This window comes from Aegilops tauschii, chromosome 2 (assembly GCF_002575655.3).
Source record: "Aegilops tauschii subsp. strangulata cultivar AL8/78 chromosome 2, Aet v6.0, whole genome shotgun sequence".
Taxonomy (NCBI): Eukaryota; Viridiplantae; Streptophyta; class Magnoliopsida; order Poales; family Poaceae; genus Aegilops; species Aegilops tauschii.
The window spans coordinates 10318721-10344859 of NC_053036.3; the positions used below are offsets into that span (position 1 = coordinate 10318721).

Genomic DNA, 26139 nt, shown 5'->3' on the forward strand with positions numbered 1-26139 from the left:
GCCGGATCGTGAGGGTCAAGTCCCACCAAAATCGTAGTTATCCTCTCTCATCGAAAGATCGGGACCCAGTTCACATCATGAGGAGGGCAGCTCCTCCTTCACAATGCATCTGATATGGATGCCACGGCTGCACGGCGGAATGGTTTGTCAGTGTCCGACGTGGCGGACGTCCGAACTCCCTCAGACATTCCCCACTTTGTTTCTGGTTTGTGAGAATTTGGATATCTGAATGACATTTGCGGGTAATTTGTTGCTCGGTGTTGGAGTTGCCCTAACATACAACGTGTGTAGTGCTAAATAATCAAATATCCCATCATTACCTAGCACTGTATGGTTAGATGTGTACAAATACCTGACCATTCTCACATGGGTATTGGCCTGTAGCTCTGCGCCCGTCCCTACAGTAATAACTGCACACACACATAGACATTTGCCTCACAATAATGCCTTCATCATTCGCCCACACACACACCCACCAGCAGAAGCAGACAAGCTCGCTAGACAGCCTTACCTCTCCTGACCCCACTTGCCAGGACACATAGGTAACAGCTTTGAGAGCTAGCTAATCTAGCTACATCAAATGACATTGCCATCCGGCCATGAAGAGAGTGCAGCCTGCAATGTACAAAAAGAAAGAAATTCATAACAAAAAAGTGTAATATAAAAAAAATGCAATCTAGGTAGTAGTACTCCTGCAATGTACTTACTCTAGATAGACGTACTTGTCCATATCTTAATACTCAAGTGGGCCCGAAGGAGTACCCTATCTAGATGCCGGCCTACAGTCTCTAGCTAGCTAGCTCGTCCTCCCTCACCTCTCTTCTTCCCCTCTCCTCCTCTTCCAGCCCCTTCCCTTCCCTGGACATGGATGCTTAGCTCTACCTGACATAGAACAAGAAAGGAGCAGTAAAAGTAGAAGTAAGATTTAGATCCGCATTAACACTAGCTAGTAGTGCCGGCCACTACTAGAGCAGGGACCTCTAGCTGTCCATCCACTGATCCACATTAGTTTACTGGTTGGTTTGGTTTGCTACTGAAGCTTCGAACTATTTGAGAGATGACCCAACCATCCACCGTTATCATCACCATCATCATCATTGAGTATCCCACCAAGAACCGCCAGTATCAAACCCTACTGCCCATCGGCCGCCACATGCATCCAGCCGCGTCGTCTTTTGGCGAGTACTTCCAGTTCTTCCCCGCCGAGATGTACCACCACCAGCAGCTGCTGCTGCAAGAGGAGGGGACCCTGGAAGCGGTGCTCTGGCAGCCGGTGACCGCTCCAGCTCCGGCGGAGCGGGGGGAGCCGGGGAATAATGGGGCGCCGGGGCCAGGGGGTGCAGTCGTTGGGGCGGCGCGGAAGAGGCCGTTCCGGACGGACCGGCACAGCAAGATCCGCACGGCGCAGGGGGTGCGCGACCGTCGGATGCGGCTGTCCGTCGGCGTGGCGCGCGAGTTCTTCGCGCTGCAGGACCTCCTCGGCTTCGACAAGGCCAGCAAGACGGTGGAGTGGCTCCTCACGCAGTCCAAGCCGGCCATCGACCGGCTTGCCGACGCCACCCAGGGGGGCGCTGCTGCCGCCGCTGCAGGACCGTCGAAGGAGAAAGGGGAGGGGGCGACCTCCTCCGGCACCGGCTTCTTCGAGGATGCGAGGGAGGAAGAGCAGGACGTCAGAGATCTGATGAAAGGCATCGGCGGCGAAGGTGAGCTTGACTGGTTCATGTCGGAGCCGGCGGCGATAGGACAGCCGATGGAAGGATTGGACTAATTAATGAGAGCTGCAATAACGGCGGAGTACTAATTCTAATTACTCAAGGTGATTTCTTGTATATATGCAGCTGCATGACATATTGGTATGCAAACTTTGTGTCCAAACGGTGAGATTAATTGAGTTCTTGCAAATCTTATGTTCATGCTGGATGTGTTCCACTAACTTTGCCAACTATATTTTGCTGATGTGCTAATTTTGAGGTTCTCTTGGAGCTGTTCTGTGTTTTCCAGTGCTACATGGGAATATCATCCTTAAGAGGTCACATACAGTTTTGATCGGAAGGTTTGGGCAATCAATTTCAGGTGAAATTCTTGAACCATCCTAGTAACAGCTAGCTAGTGCAAACTAAATGTACTCAATTTGTTCACATCACATATCTTTACAAGAATGAATTTATGACAAATGCATATACTTAGTTTCTACCTTAATCTAGCACAACTGATAGGTTTCCCTGAGTTAGGGCTTTATACTTCATGCAGTATACAAGGATGTATAAGCAGGCTGCAGGTCCTCTGGTTACAGAAATGATCTATCTTTTTTATCAAATTCGGATGGCACTATATTTCTGTCAATTATATATTGGTTCAGTGTCACCTTGAGTTTGAGTTAATTAGTTGAATTATCTGTTATCCTCACTGAAAGCTATTCACATACAAGTCACACAGGTCTAGAGGAAGACTAATATAAGTATCACATTAATGCAAGAGATATATCTCGCAAAAAAAATTAATGCAAGAGATATACCTGTATCGCATGTATATGAGAATGATTAGAAAAGAAAAAGGTGCCTGTGAGCAGAGTTGTCAAAACATAAAGCATGTGTATCATGATAGTGAATATAAATTTATAATTAGCTAGTCTAGAATCATTATATCTGAAATTCTGAATAGCATATATCCCTTTGAAACATTGACTATAAGTATGTATGACAAGCCAACTGGTTGGTACAAAGTATTCTCTGGATGTATGGCCAACTTACAATTAATTAATATATTGTCAAACTAAACAGAAAATTTAAACTAGCAGTATGCATGTACACTGGTGTGTTCAAATAGTACACCTAGAAAGTCTACAACAGAATAATCATGGGCTAGTGACACTTGATCAAGCGGTTTCATTAAATGCTTCATGTGCCTTATTACCTGTCTCTCCATTTTGTTAATTTACTGTATGACCATATTGCTGTACTTATATTGCAGCACTTCAACTGACTTGAGTAGTGAGATGTTCTAGATATGAAGTTCTTCCATCTTGACCACCAGATTTTCCTCTCACGATGTCAATATGTTTATAGGAGTGTGTACCTACTGCAGAGATATTGATTTTTTTAAAATAAGGTACAATAAAAGGTCTTTACAAAGCAAATATAGCAGTAGAAAAGAATATAGCTTTTCGTAGTGTTCTTCTTTAAAATGCTTTCCTCCTTGTACCCATTATTCCATGTCCAGTTATCCACATGTATAATTATGAAAGTCTGGGGAGCTTTTTAGCCTACAGAAGAAAAGTAACTCATCTACCCTGTTCTTAAATAACTGCATGCGGCCTCAAAAGTTTCTTCCTTACTTACAAATGAAGAATCCCGGACCCTGTTCATCAAGAATCGGTAATTACCTTCCTGTAGGAAAAGGCATATCTAGCAATAGTGCAATTTATTAGGTTGATCAAGCAAAGAATTTACACAAATTGGAAACCTTATTTGTGAGACCTCTTGTACATAACTTTCCTTCCTTGCTTATAAGGCAGAGCTACTGCATTTGTTGGCCAGAATAAACACACTGACTCATTTGCTCACACACTGGTCCACTAGAAGTATAAGAAAGATAGGAAAAAATGTATATGATCTGAGTAACAGCAAGTAAAGCTAACAGAAAGTAACTCATTTGTGCACTCAACTATTGAACACCTTGTAATCTTGTACATGAAGTCAGAAGAATGTAGTGCGTGCCATGTATCTCAAGCATCTGAAAGCAAACATTGTTGATTTTAATTAGTCTTTCAGTGTAGTTGGTTAGCTAGCATCAATTCCTTTTGCCTAAATTAGCGAAAAACTTTTCCAGTTTGTGGAACTTCTCAACAATCAGCAGCCAAAAGTTTATTATCACTAGTGTTAATTAGTTTCTTAGAGGGTCTGCTGTTAAAAGTCAAATTGACACCTCTCTATCCTCTATCTTTTACAAACCATGGAGATGAAAACCATAACAATGAACACACATTATAGAGAAGGTATTTGTGACCAAAGCTGTCAACTCAACTTGCAGAGAGTTTTGCATGTAAAATACATTTTAAATGGTCACTTATACGTGAAATTCTTTTGTGACACAAACCTAAGCTTATAATTACCTAAATTGCTTTGATAATATTTTCCTTGTACAGTATGTTTTGAATGGTGACCAATACATAAAATTCTTTTTATTTTGTGACGATGCTAATTTCAGTTTACCTTATAGTTATCCATGTGGAAATTAATCATGCTTCTTCTTGTCATCATCATGTGTACAGATTTTTGTATGTAGTAACTACTGGTTCTCCATCTAGCTAAATTTGATTAGTGTGAAATATTTGATCCATCTATATATATACTCTAGCTAGATTTAGACTTGAAAGCTAGGCTCCCATGTAGAATATCACAAAGTAAAGATGGCAGAAAATAAGCCTTTGACTCACTAAGATTGCATGGTGTGTACATGAGCAACAACCATACATGTACTAATATATCCATAAGTTTTGCAGAAAATAAGTTCTTGTTTATATATTTAGGTAGTTGTTTCTACCTTAAATGTGCAAATAGTGGTGTCCATTACGTTTATGCCTACCTAACTATATGTATACTGCATTTCAAAAAACCATATGTATACTGAACAATTTCTTTTATCTGATGTGCTGATGGTTTTATACTCACTAATTTTGGTGAGTATAGTGACAGAGATTGGAGAAAGAACATGTTTTGTTTGTTTGGGACCTCAGGTAGTACACAAGCTGGTGTCTATAACTCAATACACAAATTATCTGCATTTTACAATTGTGGGTTTTAATGCAAAATTCTGGAGCTATAGACAACCGTACTTTTTATATGCATGTTCGATATCATACAAGGTCATTTGTATATTGAACATCCATAATTTCATACAAAGTCATTCATACCTGCATAAGAAAGGAATCCATCCATCAACTGATGCGATGTCTTGGATTCAAGATCTGGGCATAGGAATAATAGAAAGAGTTGGTATCTGCATGCTAAGATAATCTTAATTATTAGGGGTTCTAGTTGGTATTACTCTATTAATTGAGCATAACACAGTTTTATGAACTTGGATATTTCTCCCTCTAAATGTCTACTTTCAGGTTTCCCCCGAACTAAGAATTTGCATATAGTAGATAGTACGTACTAGCTGGGAGTCAGTGAGTCAGTTGCCATTATTATATTTTCAGCATTAAATTTGGTTAGCTACATGAAATATTTACATTCTGATACAGACTTTCTGGAGCTAGTTTTGTTAGATCATTGGTGACCTTTTCCAAGCCCGCTCAAATTTATTAAGAATATACTGTGGTCTTTGGTTTGAGGAATGGGACGAATGGTGAATATAGACCATCTCTGATCCTAACTCTATTATTGTTTTAGGATTTGAGGGATGTGATGGGTTTGGTCCACCATGAGCATGAAGCCCAAGGCGAAACAAGGGATTGACTCGTCCCACCAAAATTTAGAAATGATCCCATGATACACAGCCATGATGAGCAGAGAGTTTATCCACAAAATTAATCGAATACTTCATAAGTATAGGTAGGTTCATAATTTATATTTTGCATGGAAAAACCGAAAGGGATTCTAGCTAGAGTTTATTAAAACTGGATATTGATCTTGACCCTCCTCTGGCCTTTGTCAGTTGTCATAACATTCGCCTAGATATGCCAGGATAGGTTCTATTCCTATTACTTTCTCCAAATAAGCCATTTAACACATATAGAAATGTGTGCCCCAGCAACAGCTAACAAAGAGTCCTATATAGCCAGCATTGAATTGGAAAAAAATAATACAGCACATCAAGATTGATATGATCCTTTAAAAAATTATGGTGAGCAAAAACATTATTGACATATTTCATCACATAATGGAGTGTACTTTACAGGATTAGTACCTAGCTAATTAGTGTAAGTGGATGGAATCAGGTGGAGAATTAATCAGATTTCATAGAAAATGCATGCCCGCACCAGGAGTACTCTTAAATACACACGATACTGCAACATTTCTAGTACATGAAACTGGAAAAGTAAGAGTGAACACATAATACTACTCGCATAAAAGTTTGGTAATATGTTGTAAACGGAAGCTGCAGTATATAAGGACAACAAGAGGAAAAAAGGCGATGTACTGTGGCTATCTAGCATCAGATTAACCCGAAACATGCAAGTATCTTAATTTGGCAATTACTTTTTATTTTTAGTTTATTTGGTTTGCTTCATCAAGTATGCACACATATTTTTTTAGGGGTAAGTCTGTACAAAGATTACAGTGTAGTACACATTAACTATAGTGGAAAATCCATTTTACCATCTCAATAGTTGGCAGTCAGCCCCCTCGTCAACTCCATCTCTATATGGAGTGGGTTTGAGTGACGTGGTGGGGATGTATATACATGGATCAAACCCGCGTGAAAATTCCCTGCTAAAAGAATCAATAAAAGAAAAATAATAATATTAACCCCATGACATGATATTAGAAGTAATGTGCAACAGAGTATAACAATAATTTTCCTAATGACTGTAAAATTATAATGAAACTTGTGTATTGATAATTGGGGGTACAAGAGATATATAAAGGCCTACGTCACAAACTGACTTAGCCTGGGTTTCCTAAACCGAGTCGCTTTTGATCAACTCATATTACAAGTCTAACATATAATCTAACAGACTCAAACTCTCGTGTCATACTAGCTTCCTAATAAACAATATTATACCTACGTGGGGCCCATAGATCAGAGAGAGAACCCACGTTGCAGCACCTCTCTCTTTCCCTACATGTGGTACTACAGTGTTTCTTTTTTGAAAGGTACTACTACAGTGTTTGTTGATCTTTATAAAGGTGGCGTGTTGGCAATGTGGCGAAGACATGGCAGACATGTTGCGCAAAAACAACTCAGGTATGGTAATGTTGGCCGTCCGTTTGACAGTTGACAGTATATTGTGATTGGTTTTAGTTAGAGTTGAATGGTAATTGTAGGCTGTCAATTGTTGGAGAGAGGCGACGAGGGTGTACGTTATGAAATTATTGCCACCATACACACTTTATCTCCCTCCGTTCCAGTTTATAATTCTCCCTCGTATTTCGAATCTAGTTTGACCACCGATTTAACATACAAAGTATGAATTATATGTCACAAAATTATACTTCATGTTGCACATAACTCATATTTTGTTAGCTAAATTAGTGGTCAAAGTGACACAAAATATAACAGAGCCCTCTAAATCAAAAAGGATGGAGTAGTTGTGTGGACAGAATGATAAGGGATTATAATCCTATGCTCCCACAACTACCAATTCCTAATAGTTGTGCTCTGGCATATTCTTTCCCTAATAATTTCTCCAAATAGGTAAATAAAAAATATATAGAAGTATGTTGGAGAGAGGGAGGGAACTTGTGGCTCTCGGGTGCTGGTGCGCAGAATATGCAAAACACATTAATAATTTGAAAAAAGTAAAAAAAAAACTTGAAAATTTCTGGAAATATCCATGTCCAACATTAGTAACCGTATAAAAACAATTCGCGAAGGAATACCTTCCACTGTATTGTGCGTGACGGAAAAGAAAATGAAGACTATATATGGGTACAGTAACTTGTATATCGTCTCCAGATGTTAAGTTTCAACTTTTGAAATTTAGTACAAAATGGTAAGTTTCAATGATTAAAAATTAAAACTTATTGTGCCGTCATGTGGGATCCAACTACTTCGCGAGTCATGAGGCAATCGAGCGGCCCTGGAGGTCTTGGCAGGTGTGTGCCCCCGCACATGCGTGCCCCTGCAAATTTCCGAAGTATGCTGCTCAGGTGCTCAATACTTCATACTTCAATAGTGATAATTTTGACAAAATGGTGGATTTTGTTAGCTCATTGAAACATCAAGAGGATACAAATACAATGAGAACACACCGCCCTTTAAATAGATAGGACGTAAACAAGCAACACACAAAACACGCCAGCAAATAGCAAAATCATATAAGGCCAAAGCTATGTGAGGCGATGAAAAAAGAAAACAAACACAAAGCGATTAGATCCACGGTCGAAAACTACAACAATAACCATATTCGTACGAACTTTCTCATCAGAAAACACAGGCGACGATGTTCTTCAACAACAACTTCAACGGTGACTAGCAATGTGCCCGTGCATTGCAACGGATCCAAAGTAGAATAATTCATATTCATAAATTTGAAAGAAAGCGGTCTGGTTTTTATATACATATATCACTAAAAATATCTTATGTTTCACTCAAAATATATTCTTTAGGATGTTTTGATGAGGTAAGGTAGGATTGTGGTTGGTTTCAAGATACTAGGTGGTTTCCTGTAAATTGAAGCAGAGAAGTGAGATATTGTTGCAAAAAGGCCGCAATTTACATCACAGTCATTAGATGCAGATCTAATGGTCAAAAAAGATGGGTGGCAGACAAACCATCATCACCAACTGAGTTTTTATAGGAGTAGACAATTTCTAGCATCACTTAATGCGGTATACATGGGGTCTAGACTAGTAACCAAATGCAAATGTATGCAATCTGGAGGGGAACATTCAGATCTCTTCAGCAGCTAGCATGCGCAAGTATATATGTTTATTCATATCAAGCCTGTCGAGGTCGAGCAGGTACGCGATCCGATCGTCGGGTAGTGAAAACTGAGATACTACTCTCCGTAGGCATGATTCGCACCACCCAGATAGAGATCGGCATGGACGTGGATCGCTGACGCCCGGACGGACGGACGACAGGTCGCAGCTAGCAGCGCGACGTTTCTCGCCGAAGCATCCGCTGATCCGCACCGCACCCTACCTACATGCCTACATATATATACTTCTTCCATTGTTTTTCTGATTGGACAGCCAAGCAACGTCGTCTCTCTTTCCCCCTTTTCAAAAAACACGCGGAGATGGGTCAGTGATTCCGTGAGTGAGGATAGGCTAGTGATTAGACGCGCGAGCATTTCTTAATCGGATAAGGTACGACGCACAGTGTTCGACTGTTTCGGAGGTACCAAACGCACAACCGGCCTCCGGCCAGCGCCATGCATTGGTTGTGCGCACATGCATACAGTCAGTGTGCATGCATGCTCTTGTTGTCGTGTTGTAACGGGAAGCGGCTCCTTTTTGTTTTTTGATTGAGTAACCCGGAACCGGCTCCTCTGCCGTGCCTCTTTCGTACCCTGCGGACCCGCTCACATGGGACTAGAAAATTACAAAAAGCAAAGAGCTAGTATTTCATTTCCAACACTCCAACCTAAACGGATTGTCCTTTTTCATCCGTTTAGTTTGACAGCCCGTTTAGTGTCCGTCCTATTTCTGTTTGGATAGGCTAAAGGTCCGTGGTCATAGATCATGCTAGTGGCCATGCCGTCGCAAATGTTCATGCTGGCACCATGCCAGCGACCGGCATACAATGCCAGCCTTCACACCACACAGTTCATGCTGGCGCACTTGCTAGCGGCGGGTTCACATGCCAGCACACAAAAAGGGGCGGGAATTCGACCATGCCATCTCGGCCGTGGTCATGCCAGCACACTTGCCGGCGTACAAAAAAGGGATGGCACTCTCCGTCATAGATCACGCGTCGTCGAACTTGAGCATGTCAACCTGCATCTTCTCGAACCATAGCCTCTTCCTCAGCAACATGGTGTTCAGGTCCACCTTCATGATCTCCACCCCCGTCATCAAGCTAGCGAGCACCACTTCTTTCGCCTTGGTCTTGGCATTGGCGGCCTTGATCTCGAGCATCTTGGCTTGCTTCTCCGCCTCCATCTCAAGCATCCTGACTTGCTTCTCCGCCTCCATGTCAAGCCCTCCTCCTTTGGATCTTCATGAAGGCGTTCATTTTCTACTCCTTGTCTTGCCGGCGCTTCTCCTTCCTTGAGGCGTTTTTGCTCATCATGCCCTCCACGGTTGCAAGCAAGGCGATCGATGCTGCATCCCGCTTGTCCTCCTTCTTGGAGTTTTTCTTCCCCCGCGGCCGTGGCTTTTCGCCCACCCCAACCTCCTCCACTGTTGCCTTCCCCCCATGCACCATGAGGGCAGCATATTGCGCCTTGAACTTCTCCTCCCCATTGATGATCATCCAACAATGGAGAGGTTGAAGGACTTGCCGTCATGTTGGACCTTGAATGCCTACAAATGAATAGCATGCAAGCATATGGGCAAATGGACATGCAAGCATAACGGGAATGGAAACAAAGAGGGGCGCATGTATACCATATCTTGCATGCCGATGCCGCTCACGGGGCGTGCCTTGATGCTCTCAAGGGTGACACTAAACTTGTTCACTCTTGTTGTATCACCCTCCATCGCTTCGAAATGTACACTCACCCACGCGTGCGATGCATTTGGTACGTCGGAAACTTATTGCGTTCATGGAACTCATGATGGACACGAATCCAAAAGGTTGATGCCTTTTGTTCGGCGCTGGCCTTGGGGTCTTGCCCAATGTCCCTCCAACACTCACAAAGAAGCTTGTCCTCGGACGGTGTGTATGCCTTCATCCGCTTTCTCTTGCGCTTCGTCTTCGCCCCGGCGGCATGGTTGGCGAGCTTGTCCTCGAACAAAGGCTCCTCGTTGATGCCCATTTGATCCTCTTCCTCGAGGCCATAGTCCTCCAGGAACTCATGGTCGAGCAGAAAACCGTCCAGGCCGACCTGATTTCCCATGAAGGAGTCGTGCATGCCAGATGATCATAGGTTGCCGGCGTGAATGAAGCTCGGCTGTCTTGGCTTTGGGTTTCATCGGGATCGTAGGTAGCCGCGGTAGCACCGTCAGCGGAGCCAGAAGCCGCCACACTACCTTCGAAGATGATGTTCTCGATGATGGAATGGTTGGTCATTTCGTCGTCGCCGGTCGACGGCACTCTGTCGAACAAGTTGCGGGCGCCGGGGAGCACGTCGGCTGGCATTTCCCGCGGGCGTTTCCCTTCGCCCCTCCGGAGGATGAAGCACCGGCCACCGGCGTGGCATTGAGGTCGATGGACATCGGCGCGAGCACGGGAGTGGACGGCGCCACCACGCCCACCTCCGCCGAGCATTCCCTGGAGAAGCTAGAGGCTTACGGATAGACGTGGAAGTCGGGAATCGGGTGCGTGGCAGACGTGCGCAGCGACTCTGGTAGCACCATACGAGGAAATGCGGACGAGCCCGCGCTGGGCGCGGCCACGGCGGCGCTGTAGGAGATATGCCCTAGAGGCAATAATAAATGATATTATTTATCTCCGAGTTCATAATTATGTTTATGTTCCATGCTATAACTGCAATGATTCTCTGAGTCTACAATACCCACGAGGCTCGGAGGAAGACTCAAATGCACGTGTGGAATAATAAATGGTAAGAAGTATTCCTAGTCTGGCCTCTAAGACTAGCTCAAGTGTTGCATGATGATTCTGTTTTCCTGGTCATGGGCATGTCTATGCCAGCAACTTTGAGTGCACAATGTTAAGAGAACATTTGTGTTGAATCGACCCGGATTGATGTTATGCTATGAGATTCATTCGTCACAAGTTTATTGGTACATAACACAGAGATGGTTAACGTTTGCATGATTCCTTAGACCATGAGAGTATCGAGTTTCTTCATGCTTGCTTCATGAACTTTGGGGTTTGTTAAACGTCATCCGTAAATGGGTGGCTATTACGGCGGCTTATGGGTTCATGGAAAAGTGTGTCAAGTAACTTGATAGCTCAAGATTGGGATTTGCTCCTCCGACGATGGAGAGATATCTCTGGGCCTTCTCGGTGTTACGGTATCCATCATCGTCTGGCCAGACACTTTGTGATTTGATCACGGGGATGCCGGAACACGATAACGAGAAAAGAGAACAATACCGGTAACGAGGTAACTAGCATGGTGGACAAGTTGTTGATCCACGGGAATGCCAACATGTCTCACCTCGGGTATTTGTAACATATCGCGAAGCAACAGGAATAGCACACGGCAACTGGAGGTTCACTCGAATATTTATTCGTGTGGGTATAGGGGTCAATATGGGTGTCCACGGCTCCGATGTTGATCATTGATCGGAAGGGGTTCCGGGTCATGTCTATACTTCACCGAACCTATAGGGTCACACGCTTAAGGGTCATCTATCTGCTGAATACTAGACAGGGAGTCTGAGAGAAAATCACCGAAAAAGTTTCGGACACCGAAAAGTTTCGGACAGCGGAATCGTACCGCAGAGAGAGGTCATCGGATAAGTTTCGATGATACCGAAAAGTTGTTTCGGGATACACCATTAAGTCAAATTGGTTTCGGCACATGCCTGATAATTCTTGGAGGATGCCAGAATCATTCTGGAAGCTTTTTGGAATTTTCTGAGATAAAAACCGGAAATGTTCCGGAGCTGCCGGAGCCACTTCAGATGCGTTTCGCAGATGAAAATCACTAAAACCGGAATTGTTTCGGAACGCGTTGAAAATCATTTTAGTGGGTACTGGAAATGTTCTTAGCCCACATAAATATTTTCAGTTCGATCAGACGCTGAAAAATGTCGTCGTGAATAGTGAAAATCAGCTTTATGGTTACTTTATGGAAAGCCACCTTTTGGGGCTTTGCTCCAAAAGATCTTGGGGATGACATGGATGGATAGGAGCCATTTTTTGGGCCCCTCATGGGGGTGTGGCCGGCCACATGGGGTATCCCCCCTTGGGGACCCTCTTGTTCCTTGGTTTCACTCCTAGGTCCTTGTGGAAGGACTTCATTCATGTGCATTTTGGGTTTTTTGTGAAACTACCCTACCCCTTGGGATTTCCTATAAATAGAGGTGGAGGGGCAGCCCTCCACACTCATCCCTTGCTCTCATACACATGCCATGCATTATCTGGCTTCTTCTCTCCCTCCCACGAAAAGAGTTTCGTAGAGCCGTAAGGCTATCTGGGTTCCGGCAGGAACTAGTTCTGGACGGCGAAGCCCTGCCGGATAGATGACACCGTATGTGTGCAACTCTGTAGAGAGATCGTAGTTTCGGTCTTAGTTCGTGAGTGCCTCCCGAAGGGCTGTCCGTGTGACCGTCCGAGTTTCGAAGGTCCTCCCGAAGGGCTGTTCGAGTGACCGTTCGAGTTTCGAAGGTCCTCCCGAAGGGCTGTCCGCGACACCGTCCGGGGGGCTGTTCGACCACCTCCCGGAGGGCTGTCTGAGGAGCAGATGAGGGTATACATCCTCGCGGTTGGGAGGTTGTAAATCCGAGCTGCGGGGATCTGCACCGCCGATCGTCATCGACTCTACTTCCCGCTGCGCTACGAGTCGGTAACGAAAAAGATCAAACCATGTATGCAGTCTCCATAGTGGTCCTGGGCTGGTGCATAGGTCGGAAAAATTTTGTTTTCTGTCGCATTCCCCATCAGTGGCATCAAGAGCCGTGCTATGCGTAGATGCAGGTTTCGATCTAGAATACATGGAGATGTATGGGTATTGCATAATATAATTAGGTAGTAGATGAGATCTATTGCTGAAAATTATTTATGCGGGTGACAGATGAAATCTGTTACCCGAGGTTCTTGTTGCTTCCCTAGAATTTGCGTTTGCTCAATCTCGAGACAGCATGGTGGAATTTGACAAAGTTCTGGCAATCCGTGATCCTGATTGATCATGGAAGTGCTATCAGTTCTTTGGGTTCTGCCGTAGTCAAAAGAAAGATGAAATTCGCAGATGAAAGGGCATTGCAGATATGATCTGCACGGGGGTCATGCGTATGACGAAGTTTAGTATGGGGCTCGAGATTTAATTATCCCGTGTTTCATACACCCCGAGATGTTAATCTAGCAACTTGAATAATCATACTTGATGATAAAACGTTGGTCGCTGCGGTTTAAGTCAAAACCTTAGAAGCCACGTAAAATAAATTTTGCATAAACCGATTAGAGGCGTCTAACTTGGTTTTGCAGGATGTGCATATGATGTGGTATAGCAGTGCTCATACTAATTCGATTATGTATGAGATGACTATATGATGTAATTTGATTAACATGACCTGCGTGTCATGATTCGGCATGATGGTTGGAGCCATATGATTGCACTTTAATGACCTGCGTGTCAACCTTGTTGTAATGCATTATTTTGTTAGCTATAGAGATAGCAATATTATCTGGTGCATCGACAAGGTGGTGGCAATCTTCGCGAAGGTGAACACCCACGCGAATGCCGAAGACGAAGAAATGAAAGACTTCTCCGTCAGAAAGGGCTATACCATATCATGCTATTATGAATTGCCTGAGATGTTTATCCCTTATGATGCACCCTTCTTGATTGTGCGGTAGTCGCTTTTATTAGGGTGATCTCTCACTTAAAATACCAAGTAGTTAGTGTTCTCCCAAGTGTAGCACCTTCACGGCACCTATCTTTTCGGGGTGCGCCGTGTCACACGGGTACGAACGATTAGAGAAGTGTGAGGCGGGTGAGTTGAGACCTCGCAGCGAGATCACTTGGTTGTCTTGACGTTCAGGCATGACCGTCATGAGCTCGGAACACACGCATCGAAAGATGAATAAGAGTCACATAGAGATGTGATTGGCAAGTTGGCCTACCGGTTGAGATTTTTCGTCATCAGTGGTGTTACACCAATGGCGAACAATTGAAATGTGGGTCTTGTATCACTCACAATCAATTTTGAGAGATATTGATTTGAGTGGGAGCGCACTGTTGAATTAACATGTTTAATTCTTAGTGCAATTAATTATGAACATTGTCTAAGTGTTATATGCAAAATAGTTGTAGAATAATGGCTCGCGTTTCCACCTTCCCTGTTAAAATTGAATAGCTGTTAAATATCTGGTTAAAACTTTACGATTGGTACCGTAATATGAGGATTGTCCTCAAAAGTGCCGAGAAGGACTTTGTACTATCGCATGCTTTCTGTATCCTCCCGCTAATGCTATGGATCATGTGACTCTCGTCCTTTGATCCAAAAGCTAGAATTCTGTTACGGTCAAGTGGAATATGTTTGCTTCCATGAAACCCAAACTTCGAAAGTTGGGATAGTTATATGATATTCATGGAACTGAAAATTATTTTCAGATACAAACAAAGCAATGTTTGTTTGCAAGTATTAGTAAAAGTGTTTACTATGCATTTGACTGTTGGGAAAGGGATCCAGAAGAACGCCTGTCATATAATGAAAGGTGAATAAAACAACAACTTAAAGAGAAAGGAAGTGTCCAAAGGGTGTTAGTATGACTTACACGCCTAGGAAGTCCGGGGCTAATGCCACTCTTAAGTTGGGTGCTTCTTCTGAGAGTAGGAGAAATACTAAAAGTTAAACTGCTAGAAGTATAAAGGCAAAAGGAAAGAAGACTGGAATATCCAGCTCATGTATGAATGTCATACAAGTTTTTGATGTATAGAAGGCTGGTCAAAGATATAGTTCTTGCGAATTATGGTTAAACATGTTAATCACTAATTCTTGGGTATTGTGAGTTCATCACAAAAATGCCCGCTCGATTGCATTCTGTTGCAACTCGATGTAAGAACTACTATGGCCTGAAAGACTAGCTAGAAATAAGGTTAAGGTATACACAGGGAACATAGTAAATGTTACTATACCTTCCATCGGTGTATTGCCGTCTGTATTTATTTTCATAATTCATTTAGAGTTTTACAAACTCTATCCCATTGCATAAGGCATCTTGCAAGAAGGTTGTTCATAAGAGAACTTTTTATGTTCGATGTTATGAATAACACAAGGGCCATACTTTCATTATGAATGAGATGTATGTTATGAATATTGATAATAATACAATACCTCTGGGTTTACTTTCATAATTCATTTTAGAGTTTCATACACTCTAGCCCATTGCACAATGTTTGTTGCAAAAGAGTTGTTCATAAAAACAACAATTGTTGTTAAGTATTATGAATAACATAAGGGCCATACTTCCATCATCGATGGGACGTATGTTATGAATATTGAGGGTAATATGATACATCCATAACACTGACGCTAAATGTCGCAAGACTAAAAGAATACCACACAAGTGTGGCACTACATTTGGTCACATTGGAGAAACCCGCATGGAAAATTCCATTATGATGGATTTTGAAGTCTTTTTGATTTTGAATCATCTGACACTTGCAACTTTCCTCCGAAAAGTGAAGTGACTAAAATACCGTTCACAGGCCATAAGGAACGAATAACAAACTTATTAGTGATCATACATTTGATGTGTGTAGTCCGATAAGTGTTGTTAGTGGTGGATTTATTTATCTTCAGAAATGACTCAAGTAGATATATGGATATTTACTTGATGAGACGTAAGTCTGGATCTTTTGAAATCATTCGAAAGGTTCTCAAAAATGAAGTAGAAGTTATTGTAACAAGAAAATTATGTTTCTGCAATTTGATTGCACAAAGGAATATTTGAGTTACATGTTTAGCGAATGTCTGATGAGTTGTGAAAGGGGTTTCATAAACTTGCACCTCCCGGAACACCACTGCAAGTGGAAAGTCCGTGGAGATGTAATCAAACCATTTATGACATGGTAAGGTCAAAGATGACATAAATAAATTTGCCATTATCCCTTTTAAAGTGATGCTTTAGAGACTGCGGCTTTTACACTGAAAAGAGCTACATCGGGTCTGTTGAAATGAAGCCATGGTATGGTACGCCCAACCATGTTATATCTTTTCTTAACATTTGGAATATGGGGCTTGTGTAAAAGGTTACAAACCTATTCCAAATCAGACAAGTGCTACTTTGTAGGTTATACCAAAATGTTGGGTATTCCTCCCTCACTATACCGAGGCAAATAGTTTTGCCGCGAAACGGTGTGCTTTTAAAGAGAATGGTTCTTTCTAAAAGGTGAGTGGGAGAATAGTGCAACTCGACGAGATAAACAGTATCTTCATCAGACCAAAGGAAAGAGACCTTGGAAGAAATTCCAGAGTTTCCTACTGCGACTGATACAGAAGTCTCTACAATAAAATGTATGAACTTCGTTCGAACTTGCAGCTGAACCACGTAGGCAAGGCTCGTGCAAACCTCTCAGGTGCGCAAACGAGATATTGTTGTTAGACAACATTATACCTACGATACACAAGGAAGCGTTGATGGGCCCTGACTCCGGAATTGGCTAAATGCCAATACAACCCGAGTTAGTTTCCATATAAGTGATTCAAGATTAAAACCTTGATACACCTTTCGGAAGACTTAGAGTCTAACGAATATTTATGGAACTTAAAACTGATACGGATAAAATGTTTTATCCATAAAGCTCGACTTGTTGAAATAATACGATGAGGTTGTTTTCATCGTAGCAATGCTTAAAGTCGGTTTGGGTTGAACTAGCAATTAATACATATTTCAATCATGAGATATGAAACATGGATGATAAAAGGATTTCCATCTGATGGAAATGAAAGCTAGGACTTGTATATGATACAGTCCAAAGTAATTTGTCGATCCAGAGGATGCTAGTAGGTATGCAAACTTCAGAGTTCCAGCAATGGACAGAAGAGAGCAAAATGGAGTTGGAATCTTCGTGTTTTGATGAAATGGTCAAAGGGGTTTTGACTTCATCAATGGGTAACAAAGATGCTTGTAATTCAAGAAAGTAAGTGGGAGCGTAATAATATTTCTAAAAACCTTATGTGCTTGGCACATTGGTAATTGGAAATAAATTTCTTGACACAAATTAGGACTTCATTTGAAAATAGTTTTTCGATGAAGTGCTTAGGCTAAATAGCCTCAATATTAGGCATGATGATCTATGGAGATAGATTTACCTAATGGGGCTAAGCAATGAATACATATTGACAAGATGCTAAAACCTTTTAGCATTTAAAACGCCAAGGAGTGATTCTTGCCAAAGTCACATGGAAAGAGTTTTTGCAAGACTCGGTGTCCCAAAACACTGATGAGTAAAATACATGATGCAGATTCCACACACTTTTGTGTTTGGATTAATCATGTATTCCATGGTATGTAAAACAACCAGATATGTCTGATACTCCCAAGGTGTTGCGAGTATGGATACCAAAGTGATCAAATTACTGATCATGGGACAACAGTGAAAGATGTCACAGAGTACTAGAGTAAGTACTGATGACATGGTTTTCCCGCAAGCAGAGATCATGAAGAGTTCGTTGTAAAATGTTACATCGATAGAGTCTTCATCTTTTCTCCATGCGATTTTTGATTTAAATTAAGGGTTTTGTGTAACACACAATGTGGTGGCACAGTTAGTTGGAATTTGTTCAAACTAGTTACTGTGGCGAATTCTATTACAAGGGCTAAGTATGTTGACGCTTTAGAAGCGACAAAGAAGATGTTGAATCATATAGTTCATTCATGAACTTAGTATAGTTCCAAGATGGCTTTTGATAATGGGACACTACTGCAGGTAGTTGCTCCATAACTCAGTCTGAGGAATCCAGGTTCGACCTGTGATTCACATACATACAAAGCCAAGTCCACACAAAATATGAATTTTGTGAAAATGTGAAAACGCGAGGACATGCAAAGATACACACGGAACTGAAGTCGTCAGATCCGTTGGACATCAGGCTATACCGCAAGCGAAGCATATTTACACCGGTGTGCCACAGGTGTGAAGTGCATTAGCATAAGCTAGATTATTGACTCTAGTGCAAGTGGGAGTCTGTAGGAGATATGCCCTAGAGGCAATAATAAATGATATTATTTATCTCCGAGTTCATAATTATGTTTATGTTCCATGCTATAACTGCAATGATTCTCGAGTCTACAATACCCACGAGGCTCGGAGGAAGACTCAAATGCACGTGTGGAATAATAAATGGTAAGAAGTATTCCTAGTCTGGCCTCTAAGACTAGCTCAAGTGTTGCATGATGATTCTGTTTTCCTGGTCATGGGCATGTCTATGCCAGCAACTTTGAGTGCACAATGTTGAGAGAACATTTGTGTTGAATCGACCCGGATTGATGTTATGCTATGAGATTCATTCGTCACAAGTTTATTGGTACATAACACAGAGATGGTTAACGTTTGCATGATTCCTTAGACCATGAGAGTATTGAGTTTCTTCATGCTTGCTTCATGAACTTTGGGGTTTGTTAAATGTCATCCGTAAATGGGTGGCTATTACGGCGGCTTATGGGTTCATGGAAAAGTGTGTCAAGTAACTTGATAGCTCAAGATTGGGATTTGCTCCTCCGACGATGGAGAGATATCTCTGGGCCCTCTCGGTGTTACGGTATCCATCATCGTCTGGCCAGACACTTTGTGATTTGATCACGGGGATGCCGGAACACGATAACGAGAAAAGAGAACAATACCGGTAACGAGGTAACTAGCATGGTGGACAAGTTGTTGATCCACGGGAATGCCAACATGTCTCACCTCGGGTATTTGTAACATATCGCGAAGCAACAGGAATAGCACACGGCAACTGGAGGTTCACTTGAATATTTATTCGTGTGGGTATAGGGGTCAATATGGGTGTCCACGGCTCCGATGTTGATCATTGATCGGAAGGGGTTCCGGGTCATGTCTATACTTCACCGAACCTATAGGGTCACACGCTTAAGGGTCATCTATCTGCTGAATACTAGACAGGGAGTCTGAGAGAAAATCACCGAAAAAGTTTCGGACACCGAAAAGTTTCGGACAGCGGAATCGTACCGCAGAGAGAGGTCATCGGATAAGTTTCGATGATACCGAAAAGTTGTTTCGGGATACACCATTAAGTCAAATTGGTTTCGGCACATGCCTGATAATTCTTGGAGGATGCCAGAATCATTCTGGAAGCTTTTTGGAATTTTCTGAGATAAAAACCGGAAATGTTCCAGAGCTGCCAGAGCCACTTCAGATGCGTTTCGCAGATGAAAATCACTAAAACCGGAATTGTTTCGGAACGCGTTGAAAATCATTTTAGTGGGTACTGGAAATGTTCTTAGCCCACATAAATATTTTCAGTTCGATCAGACGCTGAAAAATGTCGTCGTGAATAGTGAAAATCAGCTTTATGGTTACTTTATGGAAAGCCACCTTTTGGGGCTTTGCTCCAAAAGATCTTGGGGATGACATGGATGGATAGGAGCCATTTTTTGGGCCCCTCATGGGGGTGTGGCCGGCCACATGGGGTATCCCCCCTTGGGGACCCTCTTGTTCCTTGGTTTCACTCCTAGGTCCTTGTGGAAGGACTTCATTCATGTGCATTTTGGGTTTTTTGTGAAACTACCCTACCCCCTTGGGATTTCCTATAAATAGAGGTGGAGGGGCAGCCCTCCACACTCATCCCTTGCTCTCATACACATGCCATGCATTATCTGGCTTCTTCTCTCCCTCCCACGAAAAGAGTTTCGTAGAGCCGTAAGGCTGTCTGGGTTCCGGCAGGAACTAGTTCTGGACGGCGAAGCCCTGCCGGATAGATGACACCGTATGTGTGCAACTCTGTAGAGAGATCGTAGTTTCGGTCTTAGTTCGTGAGTGCCTCCCGAAGGGCTGTCCGTGTGACCGTCCGAGTTTCGAAGGTCCTCCCGAAGGGCTGTTCGAGTGACCGTTCGAGTTTCGAAGGTCCTCCCGAAGGGCTGTCCGCGACACCGTCCGGGGGGCTGTTCGACCACCTCTCGGAGGGCTGTCTGAGGAGCAGATGAGGGTATACATCCTCGCGGTTGGGAGGTTGTAAATCCTAGCTGCGGGGATCTGCACCGCCGATCGTCATCGACTCTACTTCCCGCTGCGCTACGAGTCGGTAACGGAAAAGATCAAACCATGTATGCAGTCTCCATAGTGGTCCTGGGCTGGTGCGTAGGTCGGAAAAATTTTGTTTTCTGTCGCATTCCCCATCAGGCGCTGACGAGCCCGTGCTGGCTAGGGTTTAATCCTAGGTAGATCAGGGCTTCCCTCATTGTCGCGGCGACTTGGGCGTTGGTTTCCTCCTGCTGTGCGGCGACGGTGAGGGCGGCGACGGCCACTGCTTCGTCCCTTGCGTCCGCCGCGTGCCTCTGGCCCTTCCGCTTGGCCGACTGCACGACCCGCTCCTCGGGCGTCAGCTGCTTCTTCTTCTTGGGCGGCGGCTGTCTTGTGGGGTCGCGGGGCTCGCCTTGTCGGAGGGGACGGAGGTGAGGCGATGGAGGTGAGGCCGGCGGCGGCATCGAGGGCGTCGTCCATGGCGAGCGGGAGCGGGAGCGGGAGCGGCGGGTGGTTTTGGGAAAATGGAGGGAAATGGTGGTGGTTGTGCCATGGCCAAGAGGATTAGGCGCGTGTCGCACTCGTCCATTTCGTGTCCGTGCCGACCCAAATTAGACTCAAAATTGGTCCGGGAATGAGTCAGCGGGCGGGCGAAAAGCATACGCGCATTCGTTTAGGTCGGCACATTGGACCGATTTTTCTGTCCACGGTGAGCCAAATGGACACGCATGGACAAAATGGGTGGGCGCGTTGAAGTTGCTCTTATCTACCCAGCCCATGCATTAGATGTATCATACGCCTCAAGTGATTAACTACTAAAAATTATTAAGATTTCTCAAAAAATAAAAATTATTAATTACTATAATTAATACATGACTAACACTGTAAAACCAAAATGAAGTGATATACGTATCAAACTATAAGACTTTTTTTGCTCTAAATCTAGATCAAAGTGCGTCTTACATGTTAATACAGAGAGTATTAGTCATAATTTACGTGCAGCGGATTTTAAGCAATTTGATTGGTACCATTTTTGTCTCTTTTTTTTTCAAGGTACATTTAACTAGCACGTCCATCGACCACGCACAACTATAGTTAATACATGACCAACACTGTAAAACGAAAATGAATTCATATAAGAAAATTAGTTTTGCTAAATACTTCCTTCATATCAAAATATAAAACGCTTTTTGGCTCTACACCTAGAACAAAAACGTCTTGTATTTTGACATCGAGGGAATATTATTCATATTTTACGTGGAGCGGATGTTAATCAATTTGTTTGGTACTTCTTTTGCCTTTTTTCCACGGTACATGTAACTAGCAGGTCCGTCGACCACACACAACTATATTTATATGCCAACCGATCTTGTGCAGCTACAGTGGTACGTTCGTGCACAGTACGGTCCACGAAACCAAAATAAAAAATATAACACAGTTATTAAAGTAATGAACATTGGTGCAGCTTTTGCTTCGTGGACGATTGCGAACATGCGGACGCCATGCGCTTCCATCGCTAGTGCGCAGGCTTACAACTATAGTTGCATGTCCATAGGTCGTACTTAACTACAGTTAAAGATCCAAGCGCGCACCGGGCCGTCACCGAGGATCGCCACGTTGAAGCCCTGGTCGGCGCCCGCTTCGGCAGGCGATGCTCGATGAAGACATTGGTCAAGACGACGAAGGCCAGGCAAATCTAGATACATCTATTTGAGCAAAAAATAATTCGGGACAGAGGTAGTAGTTAATTGTTTTTATATCAGGTAGTTAATCAGTTCTGCTAAAACAAAAATATTTAATTTATGAGAATTACACAAATAGTTTTTTTAGATTAACACAAATAGTTAATGCGTTGGTTTACATCTAGCTGACGGGCTGGTCAGATTAGCTTTTGGTAAATTTCTGGTCCATGTGAGTGCGTGCACGGGCAAAACGGAGGAGGCACAGCAGCGGTGCCGTGCTAAGAGGCGTGGTAGAGGAGCCGCTTCCGTTATAATGGCGTGCCAAAACACATGCATGCATACAGTCCTTCTGCATGCTTTTTCATTATAATTTTCTTTATCTATTTTCCAAAGGAAACTTTCCCGGATGTCATTATAGTTGTGTTCAATTTTTAGATTTTTCGGATAACTTTCCCAGATTGAGTATCATACTAGTTTTCATATTTGACAAGTTTTTCAAATGTTTCTCGGTACTCTAATGTTTTGGTCAATTCGTGAGGTGGAGGGGTGACTAGGATGCTGACTAGGCTTTGACTGACCAAAATTAGTCGTAACAGGGTTGAAAGTGGTTTGACCGAGACAGGGTAGATTTTTGTCCGTTTTTGGTAGTTTGAGGTTGTAAAGTAGATGATTTTGAAGTTTGGGGGTTGTTTTTCCGACTTTGGTTATAATTCAAGGTTCTATACAAACTTCTCTCTTTATTTTACCCTTTCATCCTCATTGGTACGTGTGTGACCAGAAGCGAGACAACAACGAGCAACGATGACTTGAGGCAGAGTGCCATGGAGATCTAAGGCTTGGTGCTAGTAGGGGGCACCCTGCTTGCCCTTATTGTGTATCCACCATGGTTGAACACCACATGCAAGCATGTCACCTCAGCATACAATTATGAATGTGATAAGTCTCACCTCAACATGCAATCATGCATGAGAAATGACCCACCACAATATTCAACCATGCGTGGCTAATGTTTTCTGTTTATTATTTTACTTATATTAAATAAATAGTGTTACAACTCTATATAATCAAATATAATAAGTCAGATGCATTTTTAGTTTTGGCTCTCATGTTATCAATCTAAATTTTCATCAACCAATTCCCGCATCAATGCGCGGGGTATCCTCGAGTTTATATGTGTTCAAGCACCAAAATCTAAAGGTACACTGCTACATATAAACTTACATCTCTAGTGGATTAACTATGACATTATGAAGTTATTTGATGTGGTAGAGCTAAACTTAATATGATAGATAAGTAGGTTGCTATCCATGTATTATTACTCGATATATTGTGATGTATTGATTTTTGAGACGGAAGAGGATTTGTGGCTCTCGGGTGCCACACACCATATATGAATATATCATTAGAAAACATATTAGGAAATTTCAATTTTTGTTGTTGAAATTTTGGGGTATGAAACCTGGCCGTTGTATACCTGTGTTTAGTTTCATTGGGAATGGGTGCTCGTGGTAATATCAGTAAAGAAGACAAAATAAATCTTGTGTATAGATCTTTTTTGATGTAACGTATGTCGGATCATAATTCCCGTGCCGCGGATACCACGGGCACCCATTCCTGAAAATGAACATGGGTCGACAATGGGCACCCACGTTTGACAGATTTTCTGAAATTTCCTGATATTTTCTTATTGCTATTTCCATATAGGGGGTGTGTGGCACCTGGGTGCTCCAATGCATTTCCCTTTTTGAGCCCGCCTACACTTACGCCAACTGCATTTCTTATGTTTAAGTCCACGGTGCTAGTCATCTAATCAATTTTGATTCCCCTTTACTCCTGCATCAATCTCAACACATCAGAAGATTCAAAAGACTGACTCATGCATGATTTTTTTTTTCTCACACGAGTTAGATTTAGCAAATCATATTTTTCGCAATTATTCTCTTGCTCGCACACCTCGTGCTAAAATCCTAGCTCAACTTCTGTTTGTTTGGTCACATGCCGCTTGATTATGGAGTCATAGGATTGGTGGTAGGATGGTGAAGATCCTGGCACTAAGGCAGGTCCAATGTGGATGGCCTCATTGTTTAAGCCAATTTTATTTTGGCATCAATATTTGACATTATTGGCATTATTTAACAATCAGTAAAAATATGATTATTGTGTTCGAGAAAGTAATATATATGATTGTGTGGGTTAGGTTAACCAGAGGCTGTGAGTTGTACTCCTTTTTTTAAAAACAGTGAGTTGTACTCCTTTTTTGAGAACAAAGATAGTAGTAACATCTCACGGCATAGAGAACAGAAATATGTTATCTTTTGGTTGGTCCAGCACGCCAATTAGCCGTCCCATAAATATCGCAGATTTCATCAGGGTCAGCGAAGTTTGCGGCCGTGCAAGCCACCATATGTCGCACGGTACAACCAGGCGGCCGGCACACGCACTGCTGGCAGCTTGCAGCTTTCATTCATGGCGACGTGCGTCGGCAGAAAGTAGTACACGAAGTATATTGTACGGCTTTGTCCCGATCAAGGCATGCAGGGTAAGAGCTGCGGCGCCGACATCGCGCCACCGGCTGGCCGGCGGCGAGCTTCTTGAGATCGACATGGCGACGTGCGTCGGCAGGGAGGCGGCGTGTTGTTCTGGTGCGGTGCCGTGCATGCATGCGCGCTTGCGGCCACCAACTTTCTTACGGGTTAAATGAGACGAATTAAGGTGGTGGCTGGAGGTGTCAAGCTGCCATAGGTCTCAAGAGTCCAAAAGTGTTACTCTAATCCCAAGCAAAAATACGCATGAACAGTGAACTTCGAAAAAATAGTAAAAAATAATGAAGAAACTGAATTTTTTTGGACGAACATCAACAAGTGTTCTAACATCATGCAAAATTTGACATCCGCAGAGTTGTGTGCAACAGAAAAATGAGTGCTCCAAAATACGTCTTTTCAAGTTGATTTTGTAGATCTCCGCAAATGTATTTTCAAGTTGAAAATTCTCAGGATGTTAGAAAATCTGTTGATGTTCATCCAAAATAATCACATTTGCTTAGACTTTTTCACTGCTTTTTCAGAATTCACTATTTTTCAAAGATATTTAGAATTTACTATTCATGTGGGTGTATTTGAGCTTAGGAGCTCAGGAGCGGATAATCCATGTCCATCAAAGTAACCCTTTCTCTTGTGATTAGATGGATTTCTAGCAGTTGGAAGTTCCAAAGGAAACACATGTGGCATGGCCAGTTGGCCTGTTTCGCTTGCTTGCCCCATGTTCGGTGGGACATGGCACCGTATGCATGCTCCTCCATTCCACTATCTAGTGCGCATAGTTTTAGATTTGAATACAAAAGAATGGATTGGAGGCAAATTTTGGACTGGAATACTCTGCCTCGTCAACAGGGATAGAGCTAGAGAATGGCGATAGGGGCATGCACAGTTGCAACTCAGTGTGCGCAACCGCCGAGTGGGCAAGACGATGACGAGTGGCGGAAAATGGAAGATGGATCGGTCATCGATCGATCGATCTGCTTGCGGTTGTATCTGATTCTGATGTATGCATCAGCATGGCTGGATAATGACCAGTAGTGATTGTTCTACTTGCCAGGCTGGATTAGGCCCAAAGCTGGCTGCTTTATAGCTAATGGGCTTTTCAGCATCCAGTAGCCCAAGGCGACGATACAGGAGCAATATAACCCATAGCGCACCCCTTGGTGGCCTTCCACAGCGGACGCTTTTCTAGCACGGAGCACTCTAGCGCATGTTTTGGTGCTTCTCCCATTGGAATGGTTTTCTTTGGGTTTTTCTTCCGGGTTTCTGGTTTTTAGGTGTTTTGGGTTTTCTTGTTTTTGTCTTT

The 26139-nt window shown here is 43.0% G+C and overlaps 1 protein-coding gene across 1 annotated transcript; it reads left to right on the plus strand.

The window, feature by feature from the left end:
* The first annotated feature begins 775 nt into the window (after positions 1–775).
* LOC109772687 (uncharacterized) lies at positions 776–1906 on the plus strand. The gene has a single exon (XM_020331388.4). It carries the CDS (start codon positions 1058–1060, stop codon positions 1766–1768), a length of 711 nt encoding a protein of 236 aa, XP_020186977.1. The 5' UTR covers positions 776–1057; the 3' UTR covers positions 1769–1906.
* Positions 1907–26139: the final 24233 nt, after the last annotated feature.